Source organism: Lagopus muta, chromosome Z (assembly GCF_023343835.1).
Source record: "Lagopus muta isolate bLagMut1 chromosome Z, bLagMut1 primary, whole genome shotgun sequence".
In the NCBI taxonomy this organism is placed as follows: Eukaryota; Metazoa; Chordata; class Aves; order Galliformes; family Phasianidae; genus Lagopus; species Lagopus muta.
Window position 1 is genome coordinate 48,091,430 of NC_064472.1, and position 17,468 is coordinate 48,108,897.

The 17,468-nt window shown below is 37.2% G+C and overlaps 1 protein-coding gene across 2 annotated transcripts in view; it reads right to left on the reverse strand.

The window, feature by feature from the left end:
* The window catches only part of EFNA5 (ephrin A5), a 204,225-nt gene that overhangs the window by 23,297 nt on the left and 163,460 nt on the right, over positions 1-17,468 (reverse strand). For both annotated transcript variants that reach the window (XM_048931397.1, XM_048931395.1), the window contains exon 2: positions 14,766-15,058. In XM_048931397.1, coding sequence (XP_048787354.1) covers positions 14,766-15,058 — 293 coding nt within the window. The remainder of the gene's footprint in view (positions 1-14,765; positions 15,059-17,468) is intronic.

Genomic DNA, 17,468 nt, shown 5'->3' on the forward strand with positions numbered 1-17,468 from the left:
AAGCAGTGACACGTGGGAGCCACCTCCAGTGAAAGGTGCTGGTGTCTGTAAAGACAAGTCTCCACCAGTTTGAATTAAAATAATTGTGTGCATTTTCTTGGGAAGAAAGGAGGTTTATATGGTTGTATCCACAGGTCACGTTCATTAGCAGCTCACGATTCAGATGTTTCTTTAATGATACTTCTTTACAATTTTCACTCTGCATACATGACTGCTGATAAAAGACCAACCTGTAAGTTTGCAAAAACAAAGAGAAAAATTGAAAAGGAAAAAAATGAATGCCATCAGCTTAATGTGTGGATACACTACATAACATATGAGAAAACAGGAATATATGACAGGAAAGACCACCACTAAACTGTTGAATAGCACTGTACCAAGGGAGAGCAGCCCAGACCCAACAGCCGCTATTATTCTGATAGTAAGAGATGTGACAGATACTCTAGATGTTCCTGCTTCTCTTTGTTGCAAAAGAGTAGAGTCTGTACGTACATCTATTGGTTTCAACAACAGCTGATGCAGCCCAAGGGAGAGCAGAGGTTCTGCTCTCATCACCTCTGAGGAGCACAACGTCACCCAATAAAAAGCCAAGACAGTCCAGTACTCCAGCAATCCCTCTTATTTATCTCCCCATTGAGACTGCTTCTGCTCAATTAAAGCATTACCTGTCTAGAGAGATACCCTTGCTCTTTAGATATAGCTTTTTAAAGCAATAGTTAAATATAAGAGAAACCTGGCACTTTCAAGTCAGTTTTCATTGACATCAACACTACAATCACTTTTTTAATGTGTTTCTAAGCTAACAGTTGCTCTTTGCTTTAAAAGGAGGGAATAGGTAACAATACCAGACAATCTTAGCTCACAAATATGGTAGATGAGAAATGGGGTTTATGTTGATAAGAATTTTCCATTTGCACATAAAACAACAAAACAGAAAAGAAAGAGAGAGAGAAAGAGAGGAGAACAGAGGGGGAGGGAAGGGAAGTGAAAAAAGAGGGGAAGGGGAAGGGGAAGGGGAAGGGGAAGGGGAAGGGGAAGGGGAACGGGAAGGGGAAGGGGAAGGGGAAGGGGAAGGGGAAGGGGAAGGGGAGGGGGAAGGGGAAGGGGAAGGGGAAGGGGAAGGGGAAGGGGAAGGGGAAGGGGAAGGGGAAGGGGAAGGGGAAGGGGAAGGGAAAGGGGAAGGGGAAAGGGAAGGGGAAGGGTAGGGAAGGGAACTACTAGAACATACAATTCAAAAAAGCCAACTGATGGGATTTCAAGGTGTTACAATTCACAACAGAAAACACACATTCCAGAGAACTCAGTGCTTCATCTGCAAGGCATTTTAGAAATCTAGCCAACTATTTGGATACCTAAGTGACAGCTAAGTACTTCTAAAATTATGACTCTAATTGGGAATGCTAAGCACTTCTGACATATGGCCAGTAATACACAACCTGTTTATTTTACCTCCTTTTGGACTGGGATCAAGGCAGAATAGGATTGAAGAAATATGTGCAATTTTCACAGAGCAAATTACAGATATTGTTTCTACTCTGTCTTTAGGCTTTTTTTTTCATTTCTGAAAATGTGTATGTTCAGGTGTACTTCAGGACAGTCCCTTAAAGCCTATAAAAAGTTCAATTCAAACACAGATGCATTGAAATTGATGTCACTTTCACAGAGGTTTATGTCAAAAAATATCACAATGATCAAGTAATCTGTGTACACAGCTGGCAGATTTTTTTTTGAAAGTCCAGTTAAAGTAAGCCAAATGAATCCATTTCAGCATTCAATGTATGCACAGTCTCCACTTAACACTTCTAATCTGAAACAAAAACATCAATATGTAAAAAAAAAACAACAACTTTTTATTATTATTAGTTTCTGGTTTTTTTTTTAAAGAAATAGCAAAGGAAAAGAAGTTATTTTTACTATTCTTTTTCAACCCTCACAGAAAATTACTATTTTAGTATCTTTCTTCTTCAGCCTAACATTCAGTTGCAGAAGCTAGGCCAATGTCATGGGACTTTCTGTTACTCTTTTATTTGTGCATGGTTTATAATGCTGACTTCTTTACACAATGCATGCTTGCTTTTAATTTCACCTTGTATTTGTGGGTTGCAGTACAGATTTACACGTATATACTAGCACACCATACAAAGTGATGTACACAGGCACTTTGTGGAATATATGAACAGTAGAAGTGGTACATCTCTGTAAAACCTGTAAGATACTCAATAATTTGGATAGCAACAACGGTGTTCTTTTCTTATGAGAAGCATCAATGAGTTTTGGCAGGGCAGATAGAAGTTCAACTGTCTGAGAGTTCACAGCAGACTCAAAACACCCCTCAAATCAAGTATGGACTATTCCACAGAATTAGGTGCCAGGTAACTGCAAAGCTACTTGAAAAGGCATTATCCTCACTCCATGAAGAAGGCAACAATAATATGGGATGACATATAGTTTGGAAAAACTCCATTGACAATGAACATTTCGTAAGAGTATTTTGCATCCAAAGGATTTTGGTTGCAAACCAAAATGCTTCTTTTCTAAAAAGCTCACATATTTCCACATGAAATCTGGAGCACATTTGCGAAGAATGGCTCGTTCTGCCATTTTCTTCAACAGTTAAAATTTCAGTGGGAATGTAAATCCTCTAATGCACATCCATTTAACAGAAAATAGAGGAACCGTGCACAGCAGGGAGGGGAAAGTAAAGGGACAATAGTTGCATCTCTACCCTGAACAGCATGGCAAATAATCATCTCTCTCAACTAAAAAAGAATTTGTATTTAACCACATTTTCATTTTATGAAGAGGGAGACACATGCAGTGCTAGTAGCATGATTATGTCCACAGAGGACAAGAAAGAACAATAGGAAAACTCAGCCCATTGAAGAGAATGATAATCTACTGAGTATAATACTACGCACAGGAGGTACTTCACTGGCATTTTGTATGTAAAAAATTGATTTTACGGCGAAGCTAAAATTATTTATGCTTTAAACTGACAAAATTAGTTTTTTTTTTTTTTTTTAATAATCTCAATAGCTAGAGCTTTTAACATAAAAGTATTACTTCTTATAGAAGTAATAGAACTTTTTTGTATTATTGTTTGTATATATGATCTGTGTATGTGTGTACATATAAAAGCATGCATCCCACATAGGTACAGTTGCTAATGAGAAGTACAGGAAAAAAAGGTCAGTAAGTGGAAAAGTAAACACTGCTGCAAACACTTTGGTTTTCTTGAATGAAGAGTCTTCTACACAAACACTAGGACCTAGGAAAATAAAATTAGCAATAGATTCTTCACAGAATAAATTCACTGCAAGTTTTGTACACGTTTATATTAAGCCACAGACCTGATCAAGTCCTTAGACAACACAGAATGCATCAGCCCCCCCATGCTAATTTTGCGGGAAGAAGGGAGCGCTTTAAATTCATTGTCACAGGAGTTCCAAAACCGCAATGAGATAAAAATCAACCCTGCCAAAACCTTCCAAGTTTGATTCAAAAGAGAAGTTACCTCTATTACTGTTGGAGTAATAGCCATAGTAAGAATCTCCAGAGAGCAACACTACCTCTACTGATTTTATCATGCCCTTTTCTTGTGAAATATTTCACTGAAAATAATTGGAACCTAATGATGCTTCAGAGGAGCCTCTATCCATGAGAAAGAAATAATAGGAAGAAATGTTATGTCTGAGACTATACTACCTTTTTACAGGATCCTTAGACATCCAATGGGAACTGTCAAAGCCACCAATCAATTAATTTTCTAATCTCTCTGTAATGAGGTTTTTCCTCCTTCAGCCCTTGTTTGTCTTCTTTCTAACAAACTTGTGTTTTGATTTCCCTCATTTTCTATCATCTTAAAATGTAAAAGTGGAAGAAAAAACAAAACAGGTCATAACAGAATAAAATACAGCACGTCTGTTCTTTAGTTCCTTGGAATATGATAAGCTCAAAAAGCAGTATGCTAGGAAATTGATTTTGTCTGTGCAGAACATGTGGAAGAGCGAAGGTCATGCTGGCAGTTTGCCCTTCATTTCTTTTAAACTTGCAATATTCAGTTTGACCTCTTTCTTATCATTCTAGTCATTTCTTCACACCCTGTACTGAGTTCAGGGACTGCTCATACAGTGTTCCACAGAACTACTTGCATATATACAGAATATTAAATGGTCACTTAGACTACTCTTCCTTGGAAATCTAGACAGGGCACATGAAGCTATCCTGAAGAAATCAGAGGCACAGTGTGGGTAAAGAAAGAAGGAAATATGAAGACAAAATGGACTAAAAAGTGCCAGAATGAAGTATGATGGCCATCTCATTTCTCATTTCAGATATTTGGACTTGCCAAAAAATTAAGAGATGTGTGTCTGGTTTATTTTTTAACCTCATTCAGCTTTGTTGATTAACCTGTTTTTACTTTTAAAATGAATTACACCGTCTTGTGTCTTGTGTCTCCACTGTATAATTTTATCAAGCAGGCAACAAATCATGCTGGCAGTGACGGTCTGTGCTGAAGTGGAATGTATAGCAAAATACGATTTTCCTCAAATGAATTGCTGAAACCGTTAATCTTTATCTAAATGCCCATAATAACTGTTTTGTTCTGCATAGCAGTAAGGGGAAAAAAAATGTCTTCCAGAGAGCACTTTGGCAGCCAATCTGCTTGTTAATAAAATCTGCAGAAACATTTGTGATTAATATAAATTACTAATTCCACTTTTAATGCCTAAACGTGACAGTGACTAATTTACACAGTTTTGCTTGAGCTGCCACTGAGTATTTCAAGTGCGGCTGTGAACAGAATGCTATTGAAGGCTGCACATTCTCAGCAAAGCTACCACAGGTGCAGCGCTACAGATGAGGAACCCTATCTCTGGCAATCATTTCTAACCACTCTGCTTGGGCTGGGAGAAAAGGGTCAACAGTGAAAGCTACCTAAAGCCCCCTCACTGTAAGTTGGAAATGGCACATTTTCTAAAGACACGGGAGCTGGTTACAGTAGACTGTGAGTCTGTGAAGCAGCTCTTTGTCTACTGCTTAGCCATCAGCATGTTTTTAAACGCTGCAGCAAGTTTTCCGTTTGAAACTCAGTACTGCAGCAAAGAGCATGGGCTGGTTGGTGTGCACTCTGCAGCAGACTGTTAAGTACTCACCACGCAGACACCATGCTCCTCAGAGGCAGTGTTGTGAGTACGCAGATTGCTCCAGTTTGACTGAGATAGAAGCTACAGTACTATGAATGGTGCAACATAAATCATATTGATGTTTAGAACTTTCAGACAAGCAGTCAAGGTACTAGTATTTTTTTGCTTACAAATCTACTTACATGTGTTCTTATTTGATGATTCGCATATAACTCCAATAATACTGTAATTTGTATTCCAGTGCTAATGTAACAAATTAAATATCTTGCGAAATATCTTGCAAAATAAAATAAAAGAAATTGCTAAGCAGTTGCTACCAAGCTTACATTTGAACTACTGTCATGATTTCCACTGGAGCATAGCTTATTTATTTGTGAATAAATCTGTGCTTTGCTTCTGCATTTCTCTCTGAGGAACAAATATATTTTCTACCTTGCTCAGGGATCAGTGGAGCTTTCACTACATGACTTCTCCCTTCAATCTTGAAGTTGTTTGCAGAAAGAACCTAAGTCAGATCACACCTCCATGAAGCACTGATAAAAGGTGCATATATAACTCCAAGAATCTTATACCTGAGAAAGATCTGGGGAAAAACAAGTTCATGACTTTTTTGTGCATCTCCAGCCAGAAGCAAAGAGATATTAATGCTAAGCCCTCTTCAAGAGAAGAGGCTGTATTCTCTCACAGTCCCCAGGACACTAAGAATGACATAATGTCTTTTTTAGCCTGAGGCTGCTGTATTTCTGCTTAAGTTCTCTCCAGCACAAATACATTCAGGTATCTACAGATAGCAAGCCCTACTGCAGCTCCTCCTAGGGATCCTGACTTCATTCTCAATACAGAGCTTATGGTATGAAATAGTAGAGCTGCACAGTTCATAGTTAAACATTTCCAACAAAATGCTATATTATGTGAGAGTAATCCTCATGTACTTTTTAATGACATAGGCATCTCAATATAGGAAGAAGATCCAATGTTACTAAAAACAGATTTGTCCAAAAAACACGTAAGAGGAAATGCAAGCTGCTAACTTCACAGTATCTCCATCTAGAATCTTAAAACTTAATGTAAGTTAAGCCATTCTGGTGTATTTTTCCCTGAACATATTCTGAGCACCATTAGGACTGAATTGTCAGGGCTCTTTAAATTGATTAATATACTGCCATTATGATTACCCTTCAAATAATTAAGATCATTTCACCCCCAGAAGATCAGCAACAGTAACGTTATTCCCCATATCCATCATCAGGAGCTTGGTTACTTTTGTGCATAGAGATATGGCAGAATGAGATTCTGATACACCTTGAAGCCATTCTTAATTCCCTAAAGCAGTGCTGTATCTAGCTGGTTATACTACTTAATTCTTTAAATATTAAATATCCGTGATGTAAAGGGGAAGCCAGGGAGATTTCAGAGGCAGTAAAAATCTCATTTGGTGAACTATATAGATCTCAGGATGACCTACTACTGTCCTGAGGGAAAGAGGAAACATTTGGAAAAACTTTTCTGATTTTATTTTATTATTATTATTGTTTTTTAAGAATATAGCAACTCTGAGCATTTCTGAATACTCTGTTTAAATACTCTATTATATTTTAATATAATATTTTAATACAATTTTAATATAATATTTTTAATATAATATTTTAAATATTCTGTTTCTTATTCTACGTAGTTTATGTTGACTTGCTATGCATCTTGGGACATGACAGTTTTAACAGCTTTTTTTTTGTTTTTACAAGGAATTAAATAGGAACAAAAAAAAAAGAGAGAATTCCACATTATTCTCCCATTTTATAGCTTCCACTACTTTCAGAGCGATAGGTAGTTTTAGAAACAAATTTGTTTGTTTAAAATCTAAGTATTTATGAAAATATGGAGTTCACTGTTGAATACTTATGAAACAGAGACATCAGCCAATTGTTCAGAATGCTCAAGCATTTGTTCAGTGACGGAACTTTGTTTTGGTCTACCAATTGCAGACATCATATACTCAATCTGTATCATGACAGAGACTGTGCGAGCAGATAAAGTGCTGCCTTGGTGAGTTAGTCTGAGGAACAGGAAGACTAACATGCTGATGACATGGAGGCAATGAAGTACAACACTGTTATTCCAAATGTCACTGGTACGTTATTTCCATTTCTGCTGGCATCCGCTCCATGTTACAAAATGCATACTTCCAATACAACAGCTCATTAAACAGGTTTCAGTTTGCTCAGAAATCAAATTAGAACAGTTACAGAGTTATAAGTCTTCAGATAATAATTAATAACTCTCCACTTCTGTGAGTTCTTTCATCCAAGGAATCTACATGCTTCACCTTATTAATCTCGTAACATAGTAGTGAAGTACCACTGCAAAAGAGCCTCACCTACCACTGAAGTGCAGCCACCTCTGAGACGTGAATTCATAGCTGTTGAACATCAAAACTGATTTAAAGGAAGAAATGATGAACAGTCCATCTGCACAAAAGATTGAAAGGGCTGTGTGCAGTTCACTCAGTTGTACTTCTAGCAGAACTCTGGATTTGCATACTAGACAGGAAGGTGCAGTGGGATTTTTACAAGAACTGCACATGTTGAAAACTAGTCTAATCCATAGACATCAGAATGAAACATTTAGTCACCATTTCCTCTCAGGTAGATGAGTCACGTAGATCCTTATCAAGTTCCTAATGCTCCTTGGAGATCTTTCGTCTGAGGTCTTTTCAGACCTTTGTGATTTGATAATCACATATCTACGTCCAATAAATGCTTTTATTTTCCTACAAAATGAACTGATTCTCTTCCAGCTCTTCCAGCAAATTAGATAAGAAGAAAAAAAGGACAAGGGAATAAAAAACTTGCCCCTCACCCCTTCTGGCTGGATGCATTCCCTCATTCTTCTAATGTCCACTATGTCACCTGTCTTCACGCAGAGGTTAAGACCTTATAAAGTATGTATGCCCATAAGACAGCTTTCAAATTTACAAATCCATGATACAGAGGATACAAATGTATTCTCCCCTCCTATTATATTTATGCTGCTATCATGTTCTTAATGGCACTTGGATTTTTGAAGAACTTGAATCCAAATCATCTTCTTTCAACTCGTTATCTGAAAGACATTTATTGCCTTTGAAAAATTCAAACAATAGAGACCAGCACCTCCACAAGTTCTTTATTCATTTTCCTATATGGATTTCTCCCGAGTCTCAAATTATTCAACAGCTTTTAACGCTCCCTTTGAGGATTTTAACAACACTACCAACGTCAAAATCTATTAGACTCTAGCGATTGTTTCTGCTTTCTTTTTAACAGGACCAGCACTTAATTCTTCTGATGCTTTCTAAAAGAAGCCAGTCCTTTAATCTACACACTAGGCTAAGCATGAATTCCCCCTTTAAGGTCACCTTCCTTGTCTGTCTAATGTTATCACACAAAAATATTTTTTAAAGTACACATTTATCAAACCCTTTCAATTGCTTTGATTTCATTCAGAACATCTTGAGTGATTCTGGTAAAGCAACTATCAAAGCAGGATTCATAGTAGAGTGGCATATCTGAGCCCACTGCTGTCAAAATAGAATCAGTGTTTACACTGATCAGATCTTGATTGAAAGGTTAATGAAGGGCCTCACAATAAACAACGTTTCCCCCAAAAGAAAAGCGCAATTAACACATTAAAAATGTTTGTAAATCCTTCAGCATTCCTGAACAACATTCTTTAGTTAACCTTCATTTATTAGCTTTTGGTGCAAAATTGGATGTTTAGAGAGAGAGTTCCAGAAGGGATCTTCAGACCTTGAGTGTTCAAAAAGAAATGAAAAATGCAAAGACCAGCAGTACCCACATTAACTAACACCTGTGGAACTGAAGACACTCACTGAAAGGCAAATCCAGTTTTCACACTGAAAGCAAAATATCTGCTACTTAAGCCAACCACTGCCACTGGTAGAAACAATTTTTAATAAAAGTTAAGCCTAGGGAGTAACTATAGTGACCTGTTTTTAAGTATAGATAGACAAGTTTTGTCCATGGGCATTGCTCAAGAACTCAAGAAGAGATTTAGCCAAAGACTGCATAAAGATAACTTGCACTGGAAATCCACAATCTAACAATTACAAGAGCAGCTCAGAAAGTAGCGCCTCCTATTTTATTCTGTTGGTTTACGACATCATTGACAGATGTTTGGTGGTATGGCACTAGAGGTGAAACCTTCCCACCAATATTCTATTACGTTTTGTTGCTGTGTGACAGTTGGCAGCAGAGAGGCAGTCTGACAAGATGGCGTCTGATATGGAAGTGTATATGAAACAAGGGAGAATAATGAATTACTCCCTGTGGAAAAATTTCCACCGATGTTCACTAATGCTTGCTGAGTGTCTATGGAGATCAAAGAGTGGATGTGCAGAGCGAAGTGGTGGATGGTGCATTTCAGCAGTGGTGACACCGGGTCAACTCTGCTGATGATAATTCTTGAGTGTAGCATGCAAGCTCTCGCTGGTTCATCGCTGGTGAAAATGCATAGCTAATGGTGGTGACTGTGTTGAAAAATAGCATTTTGAAGCGTAGAGTTTGCTAAGATGGGAATTAGAAGCTATTCCACGTTTCTAGTCACAGAAAGTTTTAAGAAGTGTGTTAATTTTTATTAGAAGTGGTCAGTGCCTTTCCTTTGCTAACTCCTGGTATGCATTAAGCATACATAAAATTCCTCACTTTGAAGTAGACTTCTAAACTTTGTACATAATTATTTTTAATAACCAAAAATCTCTACCACAACCACCACCACCACCAAGCAGTGACAGTTTCATGCTCTTCTCCCTCTTCAGGAATTCAGTTGGTGCCACCTAGAGAAAATATGTCAGTACAGATCCTACCAAAAACATATCAGATGCAGAGAACAGAAGTTATGCAACGTAATAGTAGGAACTTTAAAATAAGCTCTGAAATAATTAGCTTTGAAACAAAAGGCAAATAAACACTAAAGATACTCTCCAGACATGACAGAAGAGAGAAGAGAGAAAGCTGAATGTAAGACACTGCTGCTGCCTCACCAAAAGCTCAACCATAGACCTTATTACCATTAAAGAGCTACTCAGCTAACAGGCAGAAACAACATAGAGAGAACTGGAGGTATAATAAACACTCTTCTTTGCTACACCTTTATCTTTCATATCTTCTGAGTCACGGAAGCTACCAGAGGTATGCAGGTGGTTGTAGTGAGATGGTCCAGCTACCAGGCAGACATTGGTGAAAAATGAGGACTCAAACAGTCCCACAGTGGGGACACCTTCCAGTTACAGAGATGGAACAGAAGATGCACAATTTTATATTTGAAATTCTGAGAATTCTCTTCCCAAGAAGAAGCAGAGACCATCAATGTGGAATGTCATTTGAATAAAAGCCCTCAGGGGAGATGAGTCAGAAATTTCAGGATAATAAGAAACTAATTCAGAGGAACAAAGACAATGGTGAACAAAGGCAAATTTTAAGAAAATCAAGGATCAAATTAAAAACAGTTTTTCCCAGAAATGTATCTCTGGGGAAAAGGAATACAGGAAAGCTGGATTAAAAGAAAACAAAAACAAAAACAAAAAAAACCCTGTATTTAAAACTCTAACTAAAACCTCACAAATTCAATTTCTTGATTTAATCACAAGTTTAAGGTCTATTTAAAAAGGTTTATATCCATAATTAAATTCAAATCATATGAGCATGCTATCATGTTGTGATCAGGAGCACATCATTACAACAAATGCTTCCTGAACCAGCAATCAAAAGCTTCATAAAAATAAATGACATAAAACTAAAAAGAAACACTAACTAAAAAGATTTAAAAAAACAACAGCAACAACAATAAAAACAACAGATAAGACAACAAGATTGTTAAAATTTGAAAGGAGCTGTATTCCTCAGAAAGTATGGGGAAAGAACCACATAAGGTGCGTTTAGATAAGTTGCATGTAAAGCATGCTAACAGCTAGCAAAATCCTTCAAAATCTTGTGGCAGCAGGACTAAAGACCAACAAAGACATCTGGTCTCTCTATGAAAAGTGTGTATGTATGTACAATTGACAATAATCACAGTGATCAAATTAGTAAGTAAACAATACATGTAAAATCTTGGAGCATCAGATAATAAAAATAGCATAGATTTGTGAAGAAAGAAAATGTGTCAAATATTGAATTCTGTGATGGAATATCTGCACTGGTGTCAAAAAGGAATTAAATGCTACAGCTTAATATTAGTACAGCTTCTAACACTCTGAGATACATTACTCTCAAAGAAAGAGCAGTGCGAACTTCAATCAGAAGAGGAACTTGGTTTGGAAACTGCTGTCAAAATTCTGTATTAATCAGTACTAGTCTGGTTACATATGTGTCTTCATCTTTTTGTTTTATTAGCTCTGATTGTGTAATTGCCAAGCTATTACTGATATTTTATTCCATATATACTACATTAAAAAAAATTAAATGCCTATAATTAAGTTATGAAAATGAAAGCAATACCCTCACTTTTAATTATATAATATCATACACTTCATTATCTTTTTTACCCTTGTTTCCTTTTGAGTTCATCTGCCCTTGCACAGTAACACCTCTTAACATATCTTTCAAACTCAAACTTCTTTCCATACCAATGGCCATGAAAATCACATTTACATCACTAAGTGTTTACTTTCCACTTTTAATATATTTTAGTGACACCTGCTACAGTAGTACTTTTTTGTCTGTTCTCAGGCCAACATACAATAATGTCAGGTGACTGCATGTTAAGAACTATGAAAAAACTGAGACTTCTGGTCACAATTTTATATTTACTTTCCCCCACTACACACTACCTAATTAAATAAAAATTATTTTCACTCTGAACATTTCATAAACTTTTCTTCTTCTATCAAAAATAAACTTGATCAGTACTTGTTGATTGCATGTCTGCAATTCACTTCTTCAATACAAATTTGAAATCAGAAAGCTAGATTTTTCTGGCACTGTATTTTCGTGGAATAACTATGCAGAGAAGTGAGATTCAAGTTCATATATATGCAATACATGAAAGTATGGCTTAAGAAAGGAAAGTGGCATTTTCAGAAACCAACACTTCAGAAAAGAGTCTGACGTTTTTGAATTATTGCATTTCCTGGAAAGAATGGAAAATAGAGACATGCTACCTTAAAAGGTAAAGTTCTAAGACTTAGAAAACACCAAACAGACAATAATTAAGAAAAAAACCTAAGTAACCACTTAATACTTTGTCTTCCCACAGGTCTAGGCTACATGACTTTTTTGTATCCTTTAACAGAACACAGCAGGTTATATGGTGAGCCTTCCCTTCCTCCAGCAGAGAGGGCAAAAGTTTAAGACACGCTGAGGAAAGAAACTTCATTGGCAATTTCCTTATCATGCAAATACAGGGAGGTAGTAAAGGCAGTCTCTGCAGCCTGCACTACAGCCTGCTGACAATTATAAAAAATAAGGAACAATGTTTCACCATCTTGTTTCTTTGGCACAGACAGGAGAAAAACGCACCAGCATGACAACTCTGCCTAGAAAAACTTTGCTTCTAATGCTTTTCTGTCCCCTATAACTGCTGTATCATCAATGTTATCCTCAGCAGTCCAAAGGCTGACAACTTAAAAAATGCTTCCATGTTTCGGAAATGTGGCTACTAATTAATTTCAATGACTACCAGGACAATAAAATACTAGTAAACAAGTATCTCTTTGCTGCTAATTTTTTTGCTGTTTTATCCTTCATTAAAAAATAACTAAATCTAAACTCAGTTGAATATCATAAAGCTCTTCATATTTTAAACCATTTTGGAAAATTATTTTGAAGGGAACCCTTGACAGTTAAATGAGTCAGTTAAATGAACATTAGAGAATATGCATAATGATTTTTAGGGAAATATTGAATTTAAGCAGAAATGAGGAAAACTAGGCGTAAGTGCCCTGGGTGTATTTGAATTATAATATCTTGCTTGAGAATTCAATGGGTTTTGTCTATCTTAACAATCAATCTATTAGCTAGATAGATCAAGTTGAGATTTCCCATCTTTCCCCCCACATTTCTATTTCTATCAATATTTCTATATTTATTATTACTTCTCTTATGTTAGTAGATACTGGCGTCATCCTTGTGCTACACCATGGTAAAGACATTTCATTCCTTAGATTAAGTATGACTGTTTCAATGATGATGATCAGGAACTGAATTAAAAACAAACAAATAAACACATAAAAATACAGTATCACAGGGAGTCTAGTATCAGGGTTTTGAGTAACCTGAAACTCCTGCTTACGTTAATGGGAATGTTTTTTGTGAGTGACATGAGAAAGACCAGGCACGCACAATACAAATTTATTTATCCTAAACACTATCCTCATAATATCATCCACCTCATATTAAATATTATTAAAAAAAATAATAATTTTAAAATTAAAATTTTAATTTTTTTAAATATGTAAATATTTTAAACTGTAAGCAATATTACTGTTTGCTGTTATCATTATTATTACTGTGCTTCAGAACAAGAATAATTCACTGTTTTTTTTATGCTGAATTGCTACTTATTAGAGGATTTGATTTGCTGGGAGAAAAGGGAGAGAATTCCACCAGGAATACATTTCTCAGTAGAGTTAGAAAGGGAGAAGAACAATCTCAGAGCTGAACAAATGAGGCTGAAAAACAGGGATCATACATACTCAGTTTCCCTGGTGAAATAAGATAGAAGTTCTGTTCCACTGTAGAAAGGCCAACACTACATGTGAGTGCAGTATTTATTGGTACCTACTATGATCTACAGCTTTCAAACCTCTATCTGAACACTAAAACCTACAAAAAATGTTGCTGGAACAGTCAAAGCTTATTAACAAGTGGGAGATTTAGGTATCAAACAAATTGTGGAAATGTCCCCCACTGTCTTAGGTGGGGGATCAATCAAATATGATAGCTGGAGCAGTGGTAACTGCAGGGCACCACTCAGCTCACCCCTGGGGCTTGAAGGTCCTCAACTGCTTTCTCACGCCAGGTGGGTTCCCAGTGTTCCCAGTGCCTTGCACAGGCTGGGAGTTGACTGAAACCACAGGTGAGGTTTGGTGCTAGAGAGGCTTGCCTTTGGAAGTCACCACTTCAAATACTCCTGGGCTACGAAATAGCTGGGTACGATCAGCAGCTATATTGCTCACAAGCAAGACAGACCTTACTTCTCAGGGATGATAAACATTACAAAGAAAAGAATACTTAATCTAAACAGTAATCCAGGTATTACACACATAAAGAATTAATTATTTTTACACACACATGGGTTAAGCTTCCACCCTTCCTTTCTTGCCTGCTCCTCCACTTCAGCATAGTGCACTAAATGTAGCAGCACATTGTGCTTTAAAAGTTAGCCACAGTTCAGTGAACAGGCTGACATGCTATTTCATGTGAGAAAAGAAGCCGTGATTCAATCTCATTTCCACAAGCTAGATTCCTAGATAATATATCTGGGGATACTTAAGCCTGCATTCGCTGCAAAACATCTGCATTACACACAGTTTGGCCCTCTGCATTTCCACAGAGTATAGGTGAAAAACTAGCTGCGTTTCTTACACCTGCTAAGCAACAATGGTAAATCTCCTATACTCACAGATGTAGAAATACTCCCGGCCTGGCCTGAACTCAAATCCGAGTGAGAAGGGTGTGAAGAGTTGGAATTTTTCTGAGAACTTCAGCGGTCCATTCGGAGAGTGTGGCCGATTGCACTCCCACCTCTTGAACCCTTTGGAAATGTGATCGCAGGAGCTGTAGCCATCAAAGTTCACCATGTACAGAACATAGCGTTCGGTCTTATCTTCTGGCACCGAATCTTCATAGTGAGGGCAGAATACATCCAGGTAGTCGTTAATGCACACATCAATGTGGTAGTCACCCTGCTGGAACCTGAAACCAAAGAAAGTTAAGACATTAGCACATTAGTCAATGCACAACGACCCTGTTGTGGGATAATGTTCACGAGAAAAAGGCATCACTAAGGCACACCAGTCGTACTCATTCACTCTCAAATCTACCTCTAAAAATTCACCAGAGCTATCAGAGACCGCTAATGCAGGACTACAGTTCTATGATATTCTGGACAAAGGTTTTGGTTTTTCCTATGATTAAGTGAATCTTTTGCTAAGGCACATCAAGTTGTATACCATCTTTCTCTATGTTTTATTGATTAAATGAAGTTTTTGCCCTTCAACTATTCATTAAAAAAAAAATAAAAATGGAGAAAGATGAAAGAAGAAACAAAGATGCCAGAACTGTATCAGTGTCCCCAGATCAGTGCCTATACAAACATCTACTTGTGCAGAAAAATAAGCAATCCAGGTTTATCCTCTTCGCAATCAGGCAGCAGTCTTCTCTGTGTTGAAAGCAGACTTGACTGTGAGAACTTTTAGTTACTGCAAGTGCAGAAACAGGTTTACATTCTTCATGATTACCAGCAGTTTGTCAAGATGCAAAGGAAAGCCTGTATTGCTTTTTTATGATTTTTGAAAAGCACTGCAACTCCCTTGGCAGAAGTACACGTACTGGAGGCATCACTCCACTCAGATAAAAGGATTCTGGGATATGAATTATCAGCTCTCAGCCTTGCATGACAGGTCTGAACAAGTGCCAGCCCAGAAATGCAGCTCAAGACACCAGCCCAGATGCACTTCATTATTATTACTATTACTGAGGAGTCCTTATAGGCACGGGATTTTTGTTTTGTTGGGAGGGAAGGTGTCCTTTTTCTCCCCTCTGTTTCACTTACATTACTTCACTAATGCCTGCCACAGAGTCTGGAAGAAAGTATGGGAACAAATTCACTGCCTCCATGGGAGCTCACGCCGTGATGGACTTAATGATTCCATAAAGCAGGTCTGTACATCTATCAAACTCTGCAAGGCCGCCAAGAAAACCAAGCACTGACCTGCTCCACCTCAGGCCGACTGGGGTACTTGTAGCTTCCCTCTTTCGTGGCTGCAGTTGTCAAGTGTACCACAGAGCAATAAAAAGACCATGACAGATTTAACTATAATACTTCTTTTTAGCTGAGGGGCATATTTTAAACACCTGATGGGCCTGAAATCTGCCATCTGGAGCCTTCTATCTAATTTCAGAGAAAAAGCAATGATCTGCTGGCCCTCCAAGGATAAATTCAGAGCAAACTATACCTTTTCATATCCCTACAATAATTTAGCCTCAACAAAATAGCTTTTTAAAGGAAAAAAAAAACAAAAAACTGAACACGCATCAAAGTGTGATATATCTGTATAATTTCGGCCAGTGCACAGACTCAGAGTTCCATTCTGAAACAAGGAAAAGTCTTTCTTAATCACAGTGCTTTCAGGAAAATTCACATTTATCTAAATCACTAGTTCAAAAATATATTTTTGTACTTCAGTGCTTCCAAAACCTGTCACACAAACAGATACGGTCTTCACACATTTGAAAGAATGTATTATTTTGAAATCTGTGCCCATTCTCTGTATCAGTTAATGGTACACCCTTTCTTACATGTAATGAAAAGGAATATCTTGTTAGTTCTGAACAGGAAAGCCTTATTTCGGTTGCATTTTTTATTTAAAAATTCTTTTAGTTTTTAATTGGTAACTAAAATGTCCATTTTCAAAATAATTAAATAAATAATGTATGCATACACACACATATATTTATTTTAAACACACAGGCTCCTCAACTTCAAGACTGCCTCTCGTACCAGCCTGTGCCCTCACAGTAACACCCAAACATGGTTTTGTGAGAGAAACTGATCAGAACTACAAGCAGTAACTAGATGCAAGTAACTGAGACATTCAGGATCAGACTGACAATACTTAATACTGGATTTTTTACAAAACAAATAACCTTACATGAGCTGCTTCTCTAGACTGCCTTAAAGTCAATGGAGAGAAATACAGACTTTGAGTCCAATTCATCTGACCTATTTAAGGCCCACAGCACATTGTGGTGAGATGGATCACACTCCAGGAGCAGCTATTTCTCTCCTTTAACTAAAAGCAAAGTCTAGACAGATATTTCACAGATAGACTCTATACTGTGAATAGCTGATTTTGAAGGGGTGCATCTGACCACACAGCTCATGATTATGGGGATTTTGAGCACAGAAAGGCAACTGAATTTGTGATCACATCTTAAATCCAAGTTATCAAGGAAATAAAACTTGTAATCTTCACCAGTGAGCCATTCTACCCAGCACTGAAAACAAAGAGCATCATCCGATGCCCTTCTAAGTAAAGGGCTTTTAATAAGTAAACAAAACTGCAACACAACCTCCCTCTCTGGTCATTGGTGTTTCAGCAGC